General features: G+C 41.4%; 1 protein-coding gene across 2 annotated transcripts in view; it reads right to left on the bottom strand.

The window, feature by feature from the left end:
* Positions 1-6052: 6052 nt before the first annotated feature.
* The window catches only part of TEC (tec protein tyrosine kinase), a 125003-nt gene continuing 111638 nt past the window's right edge, over positions 6053-19417 (bottom strand). For both annotated transcript variants that reach the window (XM_045474142.1, XM_045474141.1), the window contains 7 exons: positions 19326-19400; positions 18393-18564; positions 18068-18284; positions 11985-12049; positions 8322-8440; positions 8078-8235; positions 6053-6689 (listed from right to left, as the gene is read on the bottom strand). In XM_045474142.1, the coding sequence (XP_045330098.1) occupies positions 6606-6689; positions 8078-8235; positions 8322-8440; positions 11985-12049; positions 18068-18284; positions 18393-18564; positions 19326-19400 (890 nt within the window). In that variant the 3' untranslated portion in view covers positions 6053-6605. The remainder of the gene's footprint in view (positions 6690-8077; positions 8236-8321; positions 8441-11984; positions 12050-18067; positions 18285-18392; positions 18565-19325; positions 19401-19417) is intronic.

Raw genomic sequence — 19417 nt, 5'->3', positions numbered from 1 at the left:
GATAAATTTGGTGGAGGACAAAAATGGCACTTGGCCTGGCTGGAGCCTGAAGGGATGCCAGCTGTGGGGAAGGGGTGAAGAGGTTCTAGAAGCCTGAGGAGCTGGATGGGGTACTGGGCACCAGGGGAGATAGTATCGGGGAGTAAAGGATGCTGTGAGGGAACACAGGCTCCCTGAAGACTGCCCATCACAGCCCTGGCCAGGGCGCACCCCCAGGCACCAGACATTCCTGAAGCCATTGTTTGCTCTACGCAGGAATGCTGATTTCTTCCCAGTAATGAGCTTTGGTGAGTTGGACAGGGCAGTCACCTTGCACACCATTCCTCTCTGCCACCAGGTCTCAGAGCAGTGTTTCCGAGAAGACTGAGGTCTGTGACCTCAAAATTCATGACGAGCTCACAAAGATCACACCCAAGACATTGAGCCAGCCTGTGACACGAAGTGTGTGGCCACAAGACCTGCTGGCAGGGCTGACGGTGTGCTGGAAGCCGCGTCCACTGACCCTCGGTGGGCAGGAAGTGCACAGGTGGTGCCGGCCAGGTGGGCTTCACTGAGGAACAACAAGCCTCCCGGGCAGCGCTACAAATGGCGGTTGCAGTCATCATTATTGTGACAGAGTCTGGGAAGTCATAGGGGGAGCAAAGTGAACTGACGTAAAAGCCAAAGACGCATCTCCTAGTGTCCATATTAAGAAATACTCTATTTTTGATAAAGAGGACCAACTCCAGCCTGAGGCAAACCAGTGGCGGAAGTGGCCAAGTTTGATTTTGGTCCACGGTTCTCCCAGTGCCTTCTGCCACTGAATTCATTATGTGTTGTTGGAAACAAATCATCTCCATGCCCGGAAGCTTAAAAACTTTAGCATCTCACAGCTTCTGTGGGGCGGGAGTCCAGGCACAGCTCAGCTGGGTGCCTGCAGCTAGAGGTCAACAAGTTCGCGAAGCTCATGAAAATGTCGTCAGGTTGCGTTGATCCACTTCCATGTTCACTTCCACGGCTGTCGGCAGGCCTTGGTGCGTTAGTGCCTCATGATCGGGATTCTCCATGGGCCACCTGAGAATGCTCACGGCATCGCAGCCGGTAATCCAAGAGACAAAGAACCCAAGTGCCCCAAGTGAGAAGCCCCAGTCTTTTTACAACCTAATCTCAGAGATAACACTACTGCTTTTATCATATTCTGCTCATGAGAAGTGAGTTACTGGGTCCCATTCAGGCTCAAGGAGAGAGATTGCACAAGGGTGTGCATGCCAGGAGGTGGAGGCCATTGGGGGCCATCTGAGAGGTGGCTATGCAGCTACCCACTTTATCTTTATATTAATAATAACAGTAATGATAGAAGATATTAACTTGATAGGGTTTGGTGTGGAAATCGAATACAACAAGGTTTGAGAGAGGGCTTTAAAAATAGAGGCCCTACACCTGGGTGGCTCAGTCGGTTAAGCATCCTACTCTTGGTTTTGGCTCACGTCATGATCTCATGGTCATGGGATGGAGCCCCGCGTCGGGCTCTGTGTTGACGGCATAGAACCTGCTTGGGATTCTCTCTCTCCCTCTCTCTGCCCTTCCCCCACTCACACTTTTTCTCCCTCTCTCTCTCTCTCAAAATAAATAAACTGGTTTTTAAATTAAAAAAAAAAAAAAAAATAGAAGCCCCAGAAAGGCAATGTAATCAAGTGTCCTTAACTCACCCCCAGATCCAACTATGGAGGTAAGTCTGGAAATCTATATTTTAACAGTATCCCGTGCATGCTTTAGGCCCACTAAGACTGAAGAATCACTCCTATACGTCATTATATTTTTCCCCTCTACTGTCTAAGTTGGGAAGAAAAGAAAGGCAGAGAAATTAGGTTAAAGTGAGGTGGAGGGGAAGGGAAGAGTTGACTTTTTCAAACCCCTTCTTGGCTCTTCTCCCTGGGCTTTGTCCTCTAAGTGACTTTACTAGGCTGGGTCTGTCCTCGGAGCCACTGCTTGTGGGTAGAAACCTTAGCAATACCCAGTTACGTTTCACCAAATGAGTTGCACTCCAGCAGTGCCCTGATACCCCACTCAGTCTCTCCCCACCATTCAGTATGACCAATATCTCACCTTCTACAATTATTTCCTCCTGCCCTATCAGGCCAGACTTCTAAGACAGCTCTTAAGACAACAAACGTATTTGGCAAATGCCTCTGACCTCGCAAACACATACACATATTTTTTGATTAGCAGTAACACACCTGGAGGCATCTCTTGGCTTCCTCTTATCAACAGAAAACGCTTATTGTTTTACCCAGAAGCACATAGAGCCATGTCTACACGTGGTTTGTGGCAGAAATAAATAGGCGATTTTTACCATCAAACAAATCACCAGAAGCTGGAAGAGACGGTGAACGTTCGCCAAATCCATGCCCTTCCAGGCCAGCCAGGATGATCCACAAAATAGCACCACCAACACCTAATCCTGTCTCAACCCTCAGCATTATTTATTTTATATGTCACTAAATCTTTCCTGTTATCATTTATAGCCTTTTCGCTAGTTCTGACCTCAGGAGAAATGAACAACAGATGCTCACATAGCTTTTAATAAAAAGGTTAAGTCACTGCTCATCTTTGTCCTACCGTTGGGGGAGGCGGGGACATAAATTGTTGCCTCTCAGCTCTTTCTGCTTCGCTCCGGTTCATGTGCATTTCTGATAACAAGCAAGCCCCGTTTTGTCTAGGAGTGGATCAAGATGGTAAGTTATATTGGGGTCAGCCCAACTGGAATAGCCTCGTTTGCTTTTTACAAATTCTCCCCACGGGTGTTGGGTCCTGTGAGGTGATCTGGTTGCAACAGATGACATGTAAAAACTGCAATCAATCAATTTTTCCCAGTGCCACTTAAGAATCAGAGATGTAAAAACTTCGTTAGCTGCTCTTTGATTGCTTTCCTCTGATAGGACTGAGCTTTGTTAAGACTAGGTTCTATAGTCATTCCGAATGAAAATCAAAGCTAGTATTTGCCTTCCTTACTTTTTAATTATTTGCATGAGAAGGCCCTTGTGGAGCTAAATTCATAAGCATTTTCAAAATGCACCACAGTCTTCCAAAGCAACCCCAAAATTAAGATCACGAAGGCCCTGTTATTTTTAGCTGCTGTTTATGAACTCTTGTGGCGAGGTGGGCAGAAGGAGGGTACCATTTTACAGACAGGGACCCAACCTAAGAAGTTGCCAAAGGTGACCCAGCAAAGCTGCAGCAAATCCGGACGCTACAACATGGTCTCCTGGTCTTCAGCTCTGAGTTCCTGACACGACACATCACTCTAAAAGCAAACGCTTTTCAGGGGCGCCTGGGTGGCTCAATCAGTTAAGCGTCCGGCTTTGGCACAGGTCACGACCTCATGGTTTGTGGGTTTGCGCCCTGCTTTGGGCGCTGTGCTGTCAGCTCGGAGTCTGGAGCCTGCTTCAGATTCTGCGTCTCCCTCTCTACTCTTTGCCCTTCCCCTGCTCGTGCTCTCTGTCTCTCGCTCTGCCTCAAAAATAAATAAACATTGAAAAAACTTAAAGAAAAAAAAAAACACTTTTCAAACTGCATTTCCATACATACATGTAGATTTAAGGCCAGTAGTCGGCTTCCCTTTGCAGTCTCAATGAGCAACCTTTACTGACGTTACATCACTACGATGGTTATTTAAATAACGCACAAAACCCCATCACAACATCTGGGGACACGATCCTCCAAATTTTACAAGCTTTATGCTGTCTGCCAGAGTTCGAGAATAAGTAACACGCCCAGTACAAGCCCTGCTGATGACTGCAAAGCCATCATACTTACAGGTGGAAAGAATCATGGTTGTACTTCTGCAGGGAGTATACAAAGCAGCATTCAGTTCTTCAGCGGTGGTTCGGTCACAAAAACACATCTTTTAACTGAAATCATAGCTCACCCAAGATGTTTCTCACGAGCAAAGTTAACCCCACCTATTTTCCTGTTCTAAAAACCTCAGAGAAAAGTGTGTGAATGGCAACCGAATGGCCTATATACGAAAGTTCAATAATCTGCATCCAGATCTCTGAGGGCAGCTGCAATGGGTTCCTCATTCCCAACTGTGTGGGCGATTCCAGAAAACAACATTTTCAAGACGTCAACAACATTTTTGTAAAAGAGACCTTAAAAAGCATCAAATCAAGCTGCCTTCTCTGGACACAGAGGAGATGGATGCACAGATAGGACAAGGGACACAGTGGTAGAAAGAGAATTAGATTCTAGGTATCGAAGTATAAAGTCTAGAATGTTCTGTCCTCCCACTCAGTACTGACACCTCAAGGACCATATTACGAAACTTCATTTTTTTTGTGGGGATGGAAAGCCAATTCAATAAGGTACCTAAAAGGTGACCGAGCCATGGCTGAGAAATATAAAAATGATGTCAGTAAGAAATGCACTTAGGAATTATACTTCATCCCCTTGGAAAATATAACCAAGAATTAAAACTAAAAGGAACGATTCTAATGAAGACACAGCATATTCACATTGCCTTTCCTATTTCCTGCTTTATAGATTAAGATCTCGTTAAGCATTCTGGGTGGATTCTTCTATTTTTACTTCACTTTTTGCTTTACTTATGCTTTTATACAAAAACTTCTTTAAAGTTCCGGTGCAAATTTTGAAGATTGTTGAAGAAAAGGTTCCCAAATGTTGTCAGGTGTTTCCCATCTTGTTTTCCACATCAACAGTATACGTAACGATTAGCACAAGGACTATACTCTGTCCTCACTTTCTTCAACACCATCAACACTTTGAACATAGCTCCTCCAGGTGAACAGGTAAGTGTGGGAAGGGACAGGGAGGGGTGGGAGGGGTCAAGGTGAAGGAGAAAGGAAGGAGAAAGACAGAAAAACCATACTCAAACCCGAGTATAACGAATATGGTCAACTCCTTGAATGAGCTACAATTCAGTTAAAAGGTACGTATGTATTTGCGATGGGGGTACAGGTAAACAGGAAAATGAGGAGGAAGGTGGCAAACAGACAGTGACAAGACTTAAGATCATTTTTTTTCCATTATAAGGAGGGTACGGAAGGACAGCTCTCAGTGGATGGACAGACCCAAAGGGAAAGAGATGGCCCCCCAGGGTCTTAGGGAGGCAATACTCAACACAGCCAGCAACAGTTCTGCGTTCACACAACACCTGTGGCACAGGAGACGCCATGGCAGTCCCCAGAGTGATCAGAACTCCTTAAAGAAAGGCCCTGTGTGTTGGGTGTTTCTCAGCTTTCTACCCCCATAAAACCAAGAAAAATGTATGGGGCAATACATGGCCTCTGCTACTGATAAGAAACTGTTTCTCTTCCCTGGGCTCATGAGCGAAAATGAAGTTTCCACCTCAGCTGGTGTCTTAGTCAGAGATTGTTAACAGTCAAAAACCCACTCAAACAAACTTGATCACAGGGTCTACCATGAGGCTATCTCACTGAGATAACTGTCTCACTGAGACAATCTCACTGATCCAGGAATCCAAGTCCAACCAGGTCTCCTGAAAACCATCTGGGAGATGGCTCAATACACCATTCTCTCCATTTTTCCTGGTTTCTCCGCCAGAAGCTGAACTTGCTCCTGGGTCTTGCTTGCAGTGGGGGCAGGCTTTGTTGTGAACATCACATTCTCATCATTCTCCCCCAGAGCCCAGCACCTCCACTTACAGCATCTATGTCCTGGGGCAGATTCTTAAGCCATAAAAAGTGATTGATTACCCCTAGTTCAACTTTTACCTAACCCCTTTTAGTGATAGATACCATGGGCGGGGTCAATCAGCCCAAACATGGGCCTGGTTAGGGGCTTAAATTAGACAGGTACCCCCAAACATGTCTGCCTAAATGGAGAGGGAATATTAATGGCAGAAGGGTCCAGACTTTTTTCTCTTCGACAAGGAATATTTGATCCCTGGGGGAAAAGAAATTGACAGCTGCAAGGCACAGTCCCTAGTCCTAAAAAGGAAAGCTCATGTGTCACAGAATCGAACGTGCTAATTAAAAGGCAACTCATGTTTCTTATAAATATATATCTTTATATATTATATATTTACAATATATACAGCATACAAATATTTTTAATGTAATACTAATCGCAGTCTTGAAAACAGAGGTTTTCAAAACAAAAGAAGGGTACTTATCCAAGATGGGTTCCTGATTCTTCCAGAACCCACATTCCAGACAATGCCTCAGGCCCAGATTTCCACAGACGTCAAAGGAAAGAGAAGGGTTGCTGGAACAAGGCTCTATTTCCCTATCTCTTCCCAGATATCCTGACCTTCACTGGCACCAGCTAACATGGCCCCATGTACACCCCTAAAAAGGGCAAACCTTGGGGTCTGGGCATGGTACCTAGCACGTGGTAGGCACTCAAATACCTGTGGAATGGATAAAAGTGAGTGCTTTCCAACGCCATCTCTAAGGCAGCATTTCCATAATCTGAAAGGTTCAGTGCCAGAGCTCAGGCTGGTCTAGAAGCAAATGCTTTAGGTGTTTCCACTTTATAAGTAAAACAATCTACACATCCGAGTGCTAAATAAATTAAAAGTTAGCCACAAAGTGCCATTTCTTCCTCATGCTTTGGAATCTGGAAGTCACAGATCACACCATCACTTATCTTCCAAAAGTTTCTTCACATTCGACTAGTTCATCTATCGTGCGCAGCAAATCTTCAAAGGAAGGCCTTCCCTCCGGTTTCTATAATGAAAAATCAAAGAGAAGCTGTGGGTTCCAGAATCCATTCCAAAACTAATTTCTCACTGCTCAAACTCACATAACTGCAAGATACTGATCATCTGGTACTAGAACATGCAAGCATCTCCAAATGGGACTACTCTATTCTATACATACTATTTCTAGACAAACCTTTCTCCTACACTGCTTTTGTGTTTCCACTCAAGAAGCTAAGAGAGCTCTTTATTGCCTGGAAAATCAAGTCCTGCTAATTCGCAGTGCCCTCTATACCCTTCCCCTCCCCCACCCTCTTGCTACCCAGTTTCATTTCCCACAAAAACTCTCACATGGGCTTTCTACTCTATCAGACCAATCTCTATCCTCAGGTACACACACCACACTCATTACCACCACCTTACCTTTGCTCATGATGTCCTCTCCCACCCCCAGCAGCCCTTCCTGCCCAGGCCACTCCCATGCCAATCAATGCTCTTTGGAGGCATCATAGTAAGTGGCCACGAGCATAGGCTCCGCCTCTCTGTAGCAAAGTGGCCTTGGACAAGTGTCAACTTCATGGGCCCTGGTCTTCTCATCCACAAAGTGGTCACAGTAAAAGTCTCTGTACCTCAAAAGGTTATTTTGAGAACTAAATCTAAAACACTTGGTACCATGCCTAGCACACAATATATGTGAGTTAATATTATCTTTCAAAAGTCATTTTAGTGCCTAATCTCTTCTATGAGGTGACATTTTAAATTTTTTTTTTCAACGTTTATTTATTTTTGGGACAGAGAGAGACAGAGCATGAACGGGGGAGGGGCAGAGAGAGAGGGAGACACAGAATCGGAAACAGGCTCCAGGCTCTGAGCCATCAGCCCAGAGCCCGACGCGGGGCTCGAACTCACGGACCGCGAGATCGTGACCTGGCTGAAGTCGGACGCTTAACCGACTGCGCCACCCAGGCGCCCCTGAGGTGACATTTTAATACATGGGGAAGGAACACTTCCAAAGACTATGAGTAAAGAGATCTGGGGAAGTCGAGGTTTGGAGAAAGAAACCCTCTCTCGTGAAAGAGTAATAGTTCAACAGTACAAGAAGTCCGTGGAAAGAAGAGCTACTTCTCCAGGATTATTCCCTGAGTCCCTAAGTCAGGCAACTGGGACAGGATTTCTACTTGGGAGTGGGGTGGCAGCCTGCACTTATTATCTTATTTTCATCTTCCATGTCTTCACATTCTTCCTCCCATTACTCAGACCTGATTTGAGAGGGCTGGCTTTCCACCTAGAGTTTGGAATCATACAAAACGTGCCCTGACTCACTAGGCTGTGAGTAACGTATAGTTACTAATCTACCAAGCCCAGATCCCTACATGTTTTCAGGATTCAGGAAGAAAGCACACAAAAAATCGTTACCTCCTGCCAACACCTCAGCATCATCTCGTACACGTATTTGGATGCCAACTTCGGCCTATAGAGTCGGTGGCCACGGGTAACCATGGTTACCACTTCATAGTTGGTGTTTTTCTCAAACGGCATTCTGCCTTCGGTGAATATTTCCCACATTAAAACACCTGGAAAGAGAAAGAGAAGGATCACCCACGGATGCGCCCACTTCCTCTTCAGAGCAGAGCAGAGGAAAAACAGACCATGTTCTTACCAAATGACCAGACGTCTGATTTGCTGCTAAAGCGGCTGTAATTAAACACCTCCGGTGGACACCACTTCACTGGAAATTTTGCACCAGAAGAACTTGTGTACTGATCATCCAAAACATACCTAAAGTAAGACACGCCATAGGTTTACGCCTCTGAGCTATGATCTACATTTTGTACATGCTCTTCAATTTTTTTTTTTTCTTTCCTCTTAGAATCAAAAACACAGTTGACTGAAGTCCAACAAGCATCCGGTTGAAGCTAAATGTTTGCCTCAGTGGCCACGCCTGGTGATTTCCATCTTCCTCTGAGCTTCATTTATGTGCTTGAGATGGGCACGTTGTAACATGAGTACCTGCCCTTTTGTGTTTCTGTGTTGTGTTTGTTTTTTATAATAGAGGCAGAACACAATAAAAGAGTTAGCAAACTTTTTCGGGGGGTTAGCAACTTTGTTCTTTAAACAAAATTTAACCCGAAGGGCCCACATGTAAAACATCTAAAGCAGAGCTGCTCTAAAGGAAGTGGTGCAGAGCATTTGGAGACGCATGTGCTTTTAGCCCCCACAATTCCACAGAGTGCAATTTAAACCTCCAGCAAATGAAAACAGCAAATTGCAAAATGACATATGTAAATGGTGGAGTATATATTTATATGCCATGACATCTGTCCCCCACAAACACACAATTACACACTCAAAACAATACTATGTAATTTTTGCTATGCAAGCTTACTTATGTTCTTCTGGATAGACACACACAAACTGGTAACTCTGGCTACCTGGGGGAAGGACCTTTGATCGGGGCGGTGAATATGGGGACTTCAGCCCTTTCTGTTACGTGTTCTGTATGTATTTACACAAGGAATGCATTTATGTATCACATGAACATATCAAGTTAATTTCTAAAAGCTCCATGAGAAAACATTCACACAATTGCACAAAATTCTTTTGCTGCATGGACAAAGATGGTAACAATGCCACCATGGGCTGGATCAAATTGTCAACCAGGGGAGTCTGAATTCAGTGTTTAATGAGTGTTTAGAGGGGCTGATGCGAAAGCACACATTTTCTGAAAGCCAAACCTGTGAAAATCAAACGTGTGAAACTGGAGGACTGCCCCTCAGAGAAAATCTTCATAAAAAGCATATAAAGAGCAGGGGTAAGTACTGCCCTGGCAGGCAGCAGTCCTGTTCTCATTAGGAACTAAACATGGCCTGTATGACCTGTTCCTTCTGTGGCTTCATACCTGCTCCTTGTGCTGACCCTGGGCTAACCACCCTGGCCCTCTTTGGACTCCTTCAGCAGGCCAAGCTTGTCCCAGATTTCAAGCTTTTATATTTGCTGTTTCTTCCACCTGGAATATTTTAGCCTCAGATTTCCACCTAATTGGCTATTTCTGCCTTTTTGGTCTCAGTTCAAATATCCTGGTCTCAAAGAGGTCTTGCGTCATGAGTAGGCATTTTCCAAAGAAGACATTCAGATGGCTAACAGACACATGAAAAGATGCTCAACGTCGCTCATCATCAGGGAAATGCAAATCAAAACCACACTGAGATACCACCTCCTACCTCACATCAGAATGGCTGAAATTAACAACACAAGAAACAACAACACAAGAAACAACAGGTGTTGGCGAGGATGCAGAGAAAGGGTAACCCTCTTGCACTGTTGGTGGGAATGCAAACTGGTGTAGCTGCTCTGGGAAACAGGGTGGAGGTTCCTCAAAAAACTGAAAACAGAACTACCCTATGATCCAGCAGTCGCACTACTAGGTATTTACCTAAAGGATACAAAAATACAGATTCAAAGGGGTACGTGCACCCCAGCATAGCAAAACTATCAACAATAGCCCAACTAAGGAGACAGCCCAAGTGTCCATTGACTGATAAATGGATAAAGAAGACGTGGTACATATATACAATGGAACATTACTCGGGCATCAAAAAGAATGAAATCTTGCCATTTGCAATGATGTGGATGGAGCTGGAGTATATTATGCTAAGCAAAGTAAGTCGGTCAGAAAAAGACAAATACCATATGATCTCACTCATACGGCTTAAGAAACAAAACAGATGAACATATGGGGGAGGTGGAGACAGGGAAACAAACCATAAGACACTCTTAATGACAGAGAACAAACAGGGTTGATAGAGGGAGGTGGGTGGGAGATGGGCTACATAGGTGATGGGGATTAAGGAGGACACTTGTGATGAGCGCTGGGTATTGTATGTAAATGATGAATCACTGAATTCTGTTCCTGAAACCAATATTGTGCTGTATGTTAACCAGAATGGGAATACAAATGTGAGAAGAAAACAAACAAAAAACAAAAAGAAAAAAACACAAAGAGGTCTGTCTTCCAAAGCACCACAGCTACTATGACCCCGCCCCACACCATCACTCCCCCGACTAGCCCCAAGTGACCTCTATCTTAGGGATGAGCAAACTTCTTCTGTAATGGGTCACGTGATAAATATTTCAGATTTTTCAGGTGATACAGCCTCTGCCACCACTATCCAACTCTGCCTTTGTAGTGTGAAAGCAGCCACAGACAACACATAAGTATTTACGCACACTGACATTTGAATTACAGATAATTTTCACGTGTCACGAACTTCTTTTAAGTTTTGCCAATCATTTAAAATTTGGAAAACCACTGTTGGCTCACAAGCTGAATAAAGAGGTGTTGGGTCACATCTGGGCCAGAGGCCATGGTGTGCTGATCCCTGCTCTGTCACACCACTGTGTTTTTCCTTCTTCATGATTGTCTCAGGTCTATGTCTCTCTCTCCTCCTGAATATAAGCCGCATGCGGGCAAGGACCCTATGCCTTATTCTCTGCTCTGGTTCAGCCTAACACCCTGGTACACAGTAGGCACCTAATTTCTTTACGGATGGATGTACGGATGAGTGAATGGACAGAGAGGAGGAAAAGGACAAACAGTATGTTTTCAAGGTCTTTTCTAACACACCATAAAATTACAAAAATTATGAGAATAAAAACACAACAGATTTGGGTATTCTAAGAACTTTACCCCTAAATACATTTTCTGTGAAAACAAAAGATTCTAGAAATCTAACCCAAACCAAGGAAAAAATGAAAGTAACATATTTAACATGCTATACTACCACCTAGTGGAGAGAATTATTAACATTGCAATGTACACTTTTTTAATGAATTCATTTATCACAGAACAGTGAACAAGATTTCCTTTCTCCTTCGTCAGTGCAGATTATTCCCATGCTTATTAATTCTACAAGCTAATGTGACTATCACCTGAAGCCACATAATAAAGCATGAAGAAGTCATAATTTCTCAACAATTTGTTGGCCTGAGAAAAAGCCCAAGGTAGCAGTAAAATGGATACATTCAGCAAAGAAATTTTTCAAAATACAGATAATCTAATTCATTTTATTTCCTTATATCAAAACACACTAAAAAGCAGAAAAAAACAATTAGTCTGCCTATGAAAATGATGAGTACTACAGATATTTTGCTAATAGAACAAAAGATGTGGCTTAAAAACAGCTCTTAAATAGGCCTCAGAGAAAGAAGCTGACACAGTCAAACTGCAAAGAAAAAGCCAGGCTTTCTGTACCTTCAAAGGTCACCGTCTCATATTAATTTAATCCAAAACTGATAGAAAACGTTCACATAGACTCAGCCTTACCTGGCCATTCCAAAATCAGATACTTTCACAACTCCCGCCTCATTTACTAGACAATTTCTGGCAGCCTGGAAAATAACATTTCAATGGTATAATAGTTACAAAGTTCTACAAAGTAAAAAAATATAAATTCTGTTTATATTAAACTTAATATAGCCCAGTCAACATTTACAGAAGGTGGAAATGTCTCTTTATAAATTGTTTTTATCCCCGTGGAATTGTCTCCAACATATATTTGAAAAAATGGGTAGAAAGACAGGTCAGCAGGTCGTATGTGCAATAGGGCATTATTACATGACGTCACCACTTGTCAGACCCAAATGAGGACTAACCAGATCAACCTACTTCCCCCCCTCCCATTCCTATTTTTATTAAACTGTGAGATTTTCTTACTGATAACATCTCTCTTTTTTTAAGTTTATTTATTTTGAGAGAGAGAGAGAGACAATGAGAGAGCGCAAGCGTGCACATGCACATGAATGGGGGAGGGACAGAGAGCGAGAAACCCAAGCAGGCTCTGCACTGTCAGCACCCGAGGCGGGGCTCCATCTCATGAACTGTGAGATCATGACCTGAGCCGAAACTAAGAGTCAGACACCTAACCGACTGAGCCACCCAGGTGCCCTGATAATGACATCTCTCGAAGTCCTGAATCTAGGTTCTCACTAGGTGAGTTTAATGACAAACAACAAAGGTAACTGATAGGTAATTAACCTTTTACCCAATAGTTTTGCTCAATGACTGGTTGTCCTGTTCCCAGTCAAAAAAAAAAAAAAACCCCAGCCATGTGCAACATAGTTTGCCTTGTCATTCATAATGTTTCCAGTATATTGTAGCATGATACATGAAATTGGTCAAAAACAATTTTGGATTATTTAATTTGTATTCTCTTGCCCATTCTTTAAATTTCAAGAAAACAGTTTTGTAAAAAGATAGTACTTCTCCGAAGGAAAACATGGTAACAATATTTTTAATGCCATAACCTGTGGGCTAAGATGCATTTTCTTTTTTGAGAGAAAGGGGACAAGTGAGCGAGGGGCAGAGAGAGAGGGAGAGAGACAGAATCCCATGAGAGCAGAGACAGAGAGAGGGAGAGAGAGAGAGACGCGGGGCTCAAGCTCACCTATGTGGGGCTTGAGCTCACCTGATGGTGAGCAAACCATGAAATCATGACCTGAGCCAAAGTCCAATGCTTAACTGATTGAGCCACCCAGGTGTGCCCAGGTGCATTTTTATTCCTGATACTTCTAGCATTTTATTCTCTGTATGTGGCAGCCACTTATATGAAATTATTCCTGCTGAATGCATTTTAAGAGTCTCTTCTAAAGTTCCCCAGATTTGCCCCATCTTCCTATGGAGATGCCTTCATTTCATGGTCAACAGCATTCTTTGCTCAAAAGACAGGAGCATCAGAATCTTCCCTTCAGGGGTGACACAAAACTACCACAGTGATGTCAATATCATAAGCACAAAATTATCAAAATTGCTTTCACCAAGATATGGTCTGTGTGGACAGATGTAGTCTGCCATACTCCTGTAGGCATTCAATTTTCATCAGTTTTGAAAGTACAAAAAAAGAGGAAGGTGCTTAATTCACAACTTTCAATATGACAAAGAGAAGTTCTTTATCATTGCTAAGCATAATAAGAACAAGGAATGTTTTACATATATAGATATATATAACATCTATATCTATAGCTATATATACATATCACATCTTCTATTTTACGGAGTCCTTTGCCCCAATCATATGTTGTAATCTTGAAAACAGTCTTGTAAAAGAAAAGCCCAGGACCAGAAGGCTTCACTGGTGAATTTTACAAAACATTTTTTTTTTAATGTTTATTTCTTTTTGAGAGACAGAGAGAGACAGAGCATGAGCGGGAGAGGGGCAGAGAGAGAGAGGGAGACACAGAATCCAAAGCAGGCTCCAGTCTCTGAGCTGTCAGCACAGAGCCCGACGCAGGGCTCGAACTCAAAGACCGCGAGATCATGACCTGAGCTGAAGTCGGACGCTCAGCCGACTGAGCCACCCAGGCGCCCTGAATTTTATAAAACATGTGAAGAAAAACTAACACATATCCTTCTCAAACTCTTCCAAAATATTGAAGAGGAGAGAATACTTCCAAACTCATTTTATGACGTAAGCATTTCCCTGACACCAAAGCCAGACAAGGACACTATAAGAAGAGAAAATTATAGGTCAATATCCCTGATGAACATAGATATTTAAAAGATCATCAACAAAATATTAGCAAACAGAACTCAACAGTACATTAAAAGGATCATACACCATGATCAAAAGGGATTCATCCCCAGGATGCAAGGATGGTTCAACATATGCAAATCAATAAATGTGGTATATGTATATGTATATATCACATTATCAGAATGAAGGATAAAAATCATATGACTATCTCAACAGATGCAGAAAAAGCATTTGTCAAAAGTTAATATCCATTTATCATAAAGAGTTTTATGATAAAAACTCTCAACAAGTTAGTATAAAAGGAATATACCTCAACATAATAAAGGTCATATATGACCAACCCACAGCTAATATCATACTCAACAATGAAAAGCTAAAAGCTTTTCCTCTAAGATCAGGAACAGACAATGATGTCCACTCACCACATCTATTCAACATAGTACTAAAAGACCTAGCCAGGGCAATTAAGCAAGAAAAAGAAAAGGCATTCAAATTGGAAAGCAAAATTAAAATTGTCTTTGTTTGCGGTTGACATGATCTTATGTGTAGAAAATTCTAAAAAAAAACAAAAACATATTAGCACTAATAAATAATTTCAATAAAGTTGTATCATACAAAATCAATACACAAAAATCAGTTGCATTTCTATACACTAGCAATGAAACATCTGAAAGAAATTAAGAAAACAAATGCATTTATAATAACACCAAATACAATAACATAGTTAGGAATAAATAAATAAATTTAACCAAAAAGGCAAAAATCCAAAAACTCATAAACTTTTGATGAAAAAAAAAAAAAAAAAAAAACAAATGGAATGCTACCCCCTGTCCATGGATTGCAAGAATTAATATCGTTTAAAAGTCCATACCACCCAAAGCAATCTATATTTGATGTAATCCCTTTCAAAATTCCATTGGTACAATTCACAGAAATAGAAAAACAATCCTAAAATTCATATGTAACTACAAAAGACATAAAGTAGCCAAAACAACCTTGAGAAAGAAGAACAAAACTAGAGGCACCACATGTTCTGATTTAAAGCTATATTACAAAGCTATAGTAATCAAAACAGTATGATACTAGCACAAAAACAAATATATAGACCAACGGAAAAGGATATAGAGTCCAGAAATAAATCCATACATATATGGTCAACTAATCTTTGGCAAAGGGGCCAAGAACACACAGTGGGGAAAACACAGTCTCTTTAATGAATGGTGCTGGCAAAACTGGGTATCTATATGCAAAATAATGAAATTGGACCTCTATCTTACACCATACACAAAAACTGACCTGAAATGGATTAAAGACTTAAATGTAAGTCCTGAATCCAGGTCTAGAAGAAAACAGAGGAAAGCCCCTTGACATGATCTTGGCAATGAATTTTTGGATATGGCACCAAAAGCACAAGCAACAAAAGCAGAAATAAATAACTAGGCTACATCAAACTAAAAACCTTTGCATAGCAAGGGAAATAGTCAACAAAATAAAAAGGAAAACTACAGACTGGGAGAAAGTATTTGCAAAACCATATAACCAATAGAGGTTTATATAAAATATATAAAGAAACCATACAACTCAGTACCAAATAAAAGGAAATAATCCAATTTTTTAAAGGGGCAAAGAACCTGAATACACATTTTTTTCAAAAAAAAAAAAAAACAAACAAACCCATACAAAGGGCCAACAGGTATATGAAAGGGGACTCAACATCATCAATCATCAGGGAAATGCAAATCAAAAGCATAGTAAGATATCATTCCACATCTATCAGGATGGCTAGTATCAAAAACACAAGAGATAACAAAAGTTGGCAAGGAGGAAACAGAGGAGAAAGTGGAACCCCTGTATATGATTCGTGGGAATGTAAATTGGTACGGCCATTATGGAAAACAGTATTGGAGTCTACTCAAAAAATTATAAGTAGAACTACCATATGATCCAGGAATTCCATTTCTAAATATATACAAAAGGAAATGAAATCAGTACTTCAAAGAGATGTCTGTACCCCCATATGCACAGAAGCATTACAATAGCTAAGATATGAAACAATCTAACTGTTCATCAATGGATGAGTGAATAAAGTTGATGTGGGGTGTATGCACACACATACACACACACACACACAGAGGAATATGCCATAAAAAAAGATCTTGTTATTGTGGCAACAGAGATGAACATAGAGGGCATTATCCGAAGTGAAATGAGCCAGACAGAAAGACAAATACTGTATGACATTATTTATATAAGGAATCTTAAGAAAAAATGTGAAACTCATTATGTTCTGAGGATCTCATGTATAGCACGATAACTATAATTAATAACACTGTATTATTTAATTGCAATTTACTAAAAGAATAAATATTAAGCATTCTTAACCACATGTGAGATATGGATATAATTAACTTGACTGTGATAATCATTTCACAATGTGTACACATATCAAGTCATTATGCTCTATACTTTAAATTTATACAATTTTGTCAATTATACTTCAGTAAAGCTGGGGGTGGAAGCAGTCTTGTGAGCAAACCAGTATTCTAACCCACCCACAATTTACAGATGTAGAGACAGAATCTAAGTCTTCCATATACAAATCTTCAGCTCTTTATTATAACCTAAGACTACAGATGGCATTGCACAGTGGCCACAGTATGGACTCCAGAGCCAAACTCCCCGGGTTCAAATCCCAACTCCACAGTTTCCTTGATCATTGGTAAGTTATTTTATCCTATTTGCGCCTCAGTTTCCTCATCTGTAAAGTGAGAATAATAATAGTACCTACTTCTTAGAGTTGTTATAATGATTAAATGAGTCAACATGTGTTAAATACCTATTAAAGCAATGCCTGTTTAAGGTGATTGTTAAATTTTTGTAAACGCTTTACTGTTACTCTGGAAGAAATGCATCTATGCTTTATGACAAAAAAGTTAAAACTAAAATGTGAAGGGGCCCTTGAGTGGCTCAGTTGGTTAAGTTTCCAACTCCTGATCTCAGTTCAAGCCCTGATCTCAGGGTATTGAGTTCAAATCCCACATTGGGCTCTGTGCTGGGCATGAAGCCTGCACTACTTAAAAAAAACAACAACTAAAATATGGAAAAAAGTCCCAGGTGGAAAATCACATTCTTTTTGATGAAAGAATCACCTTTAAGGTTTAACAGGAACTGATAGGTCCATCAACAAGCTGAAAATAGATACATTTGAGAAGAATAGGCAGACAAGAAAAAACGAAAGAAAAAATGGAGGAGGTAGGGAGAGAGAGAGAGAGAGAGGAGAAATTAAGAAGTATCTCCATCACAATAATTTAGAACTAGTAATAGATTCCTTTTTCTAGTATTTTGAGGAGTTAACATGGGCCTCCATCTTTTCCCAGTGATTTGAGAAATAAGGAAGATAAGCCAAGGATTTCTGTTGTAGCTTCTGTTCTAGCTTACAGTGTATGCGGTGGGAAAGAGCTGGGGATTTAGTGACAGTCAGCCCTTAACTTCCCCACGTTATCACCTTATGCAAGTCATTTCCTGTCTCTCAAGCTAATTTTCTTACGTATCAATGACGATCAGAAAGACTAGCTGTCACCTGAGATTCTTACAGGGCTCAAGTACTTAATACATGGTAAGTTGCTTAGAAATAATTACCTATGTAATTACATATTATTTATACAATTGTCTACGTAATGATGTATTAGATGTATTAGATTTAGTAAAGATCTTTCTGTTAAAATTATGAGGCAAGTCAAACTGACCAAGTTTAAAGATAATGATGGGACACTGCTGAGAACAGAAAGTGGGTATTAATACATCATTGCTCATGTGCTGCCCCAGTGTCACAAAGGAACTGGGCCACCGAATGGGAACACAGGTGGTTTCTGATTACCAGATCTCTGTGGATGAAGCTGTTTCTCTCCAGGTACTCCATCCCTTCACACACATCTTGACACATGCTCAGCAGCATATCTCTAGTAAAATGACCTTGTCTCTGCCGGAGGAAATTCAGAAGACAGCCCCTTTCCATGAACTCCGTAACAATGTAAATTGGTTTCTGCTGGGTGCATACGCCATAAAGCTGTACCAGCTTCGGGTGTGTGAGCTTCCTGGGAGGGAAGTCATGCATACATATGGTTACTATAGGAAAAGAAACCAGCAGGGCTATTAGCTGGAGCCAGGCTAAAAGAGCAATGGGAAAGAACAGAGTAACTTACATCATCACTTTAGCTTCTTCTATAAAGTCTTCCTCACACATGGCACCTTCCCTAATAGCTTTGATTGCAACTTTGTATTGAGCTCTCCACTTGCCAAGCCTCACGACTCCAAACAGTCCGCTCCCCAGTTCCCTCATAAAGGTCAGCTCTGAAGGGTTGATCTCCCATTTTTCTGTGAGACAGAGGGAGAAAGTGGTAACATTTAATAAGGAGAACACAGCATGAATCCGCGGGAAACAAAGAAACTACAACCAAGGTCAATGTCAAAGTTACAGGCTCCTACAACTGCCAGTAAAACATACAGCAGACTTGCAATGTGCATCTAAACTACAAAAGGTGGCTTTCCACCCTCTGGGGGATGATGGACTGCCTTCCGAGCCGTCACAATACAAGCAACGTGAACTGCAGAAAGCAAGAAGATGATGAACAATATGCTAATAATAATAGAGCTTAAAGGTGCTTAGGAAAAAAAAAAAAAATCAAACGCTTCCTCCTTTAGCATTCTTCCCCCTCAGTTTCGTTTTTTGTTTTTTTCCCCCAATTACATCAGGTTGGAAAGAATTTAATCTTCTGTTTAAAAGGCTTTTGCTGGAAGCAACAAAGACCTCACGTGGATGCCTTCTTTATGACCCCCATCCTTAACTTCCTGTGAGTAACCAACAAGGCTAGTGAGAACCAGGAAAGGATTTGGTTTATTTTAGAAATAACATGGCAGTGCTTATTTTTCACCAACAGGAAGTTTTCTGAATTATGAATAATGATGAAAACAGAAAATCGAGGGTTACCATAGCTATGAGTACAATCATCTAAAAACCCATACTATAAAACTATAAAAACAGTTCTACTATGTGGAATCCTAAATATCTAAACTGGTCTTGGGGTGATGGATTTTTTTCAAGGAAAGTTAGCCAGTGCAACTATGAAATGAGTTACCATAGCTGAATCCTGCAGTGGTCGGTGCGTTCTTCTCCCTCGCGCTAACTGGGTACCGCAGCCTTGTGACGAGTCCTGGAGGTCAGAGAGAG

Source organism: Leopardus geoffroyi, chromosome B1 (genome assembly GCF_018350155.1).
Source record: "Leopardus geoffroyi isolate Oge1 chromosome B1, O.geoffroyi_Oge1_pat1.0, whole genome shotgun sequence".
NCBI classification, from domain to species: Eukaryota; Metazoa; Chordata; class Mammalia; order Carnivora; family Felidae; genus Leopardus; species Leopardus geoffroyi.
The sequence above is the reverse complement of the archived record's forward strand: the minus strand, read 5'-3'. Positions and strand labels throughout refer to the sequence as shown.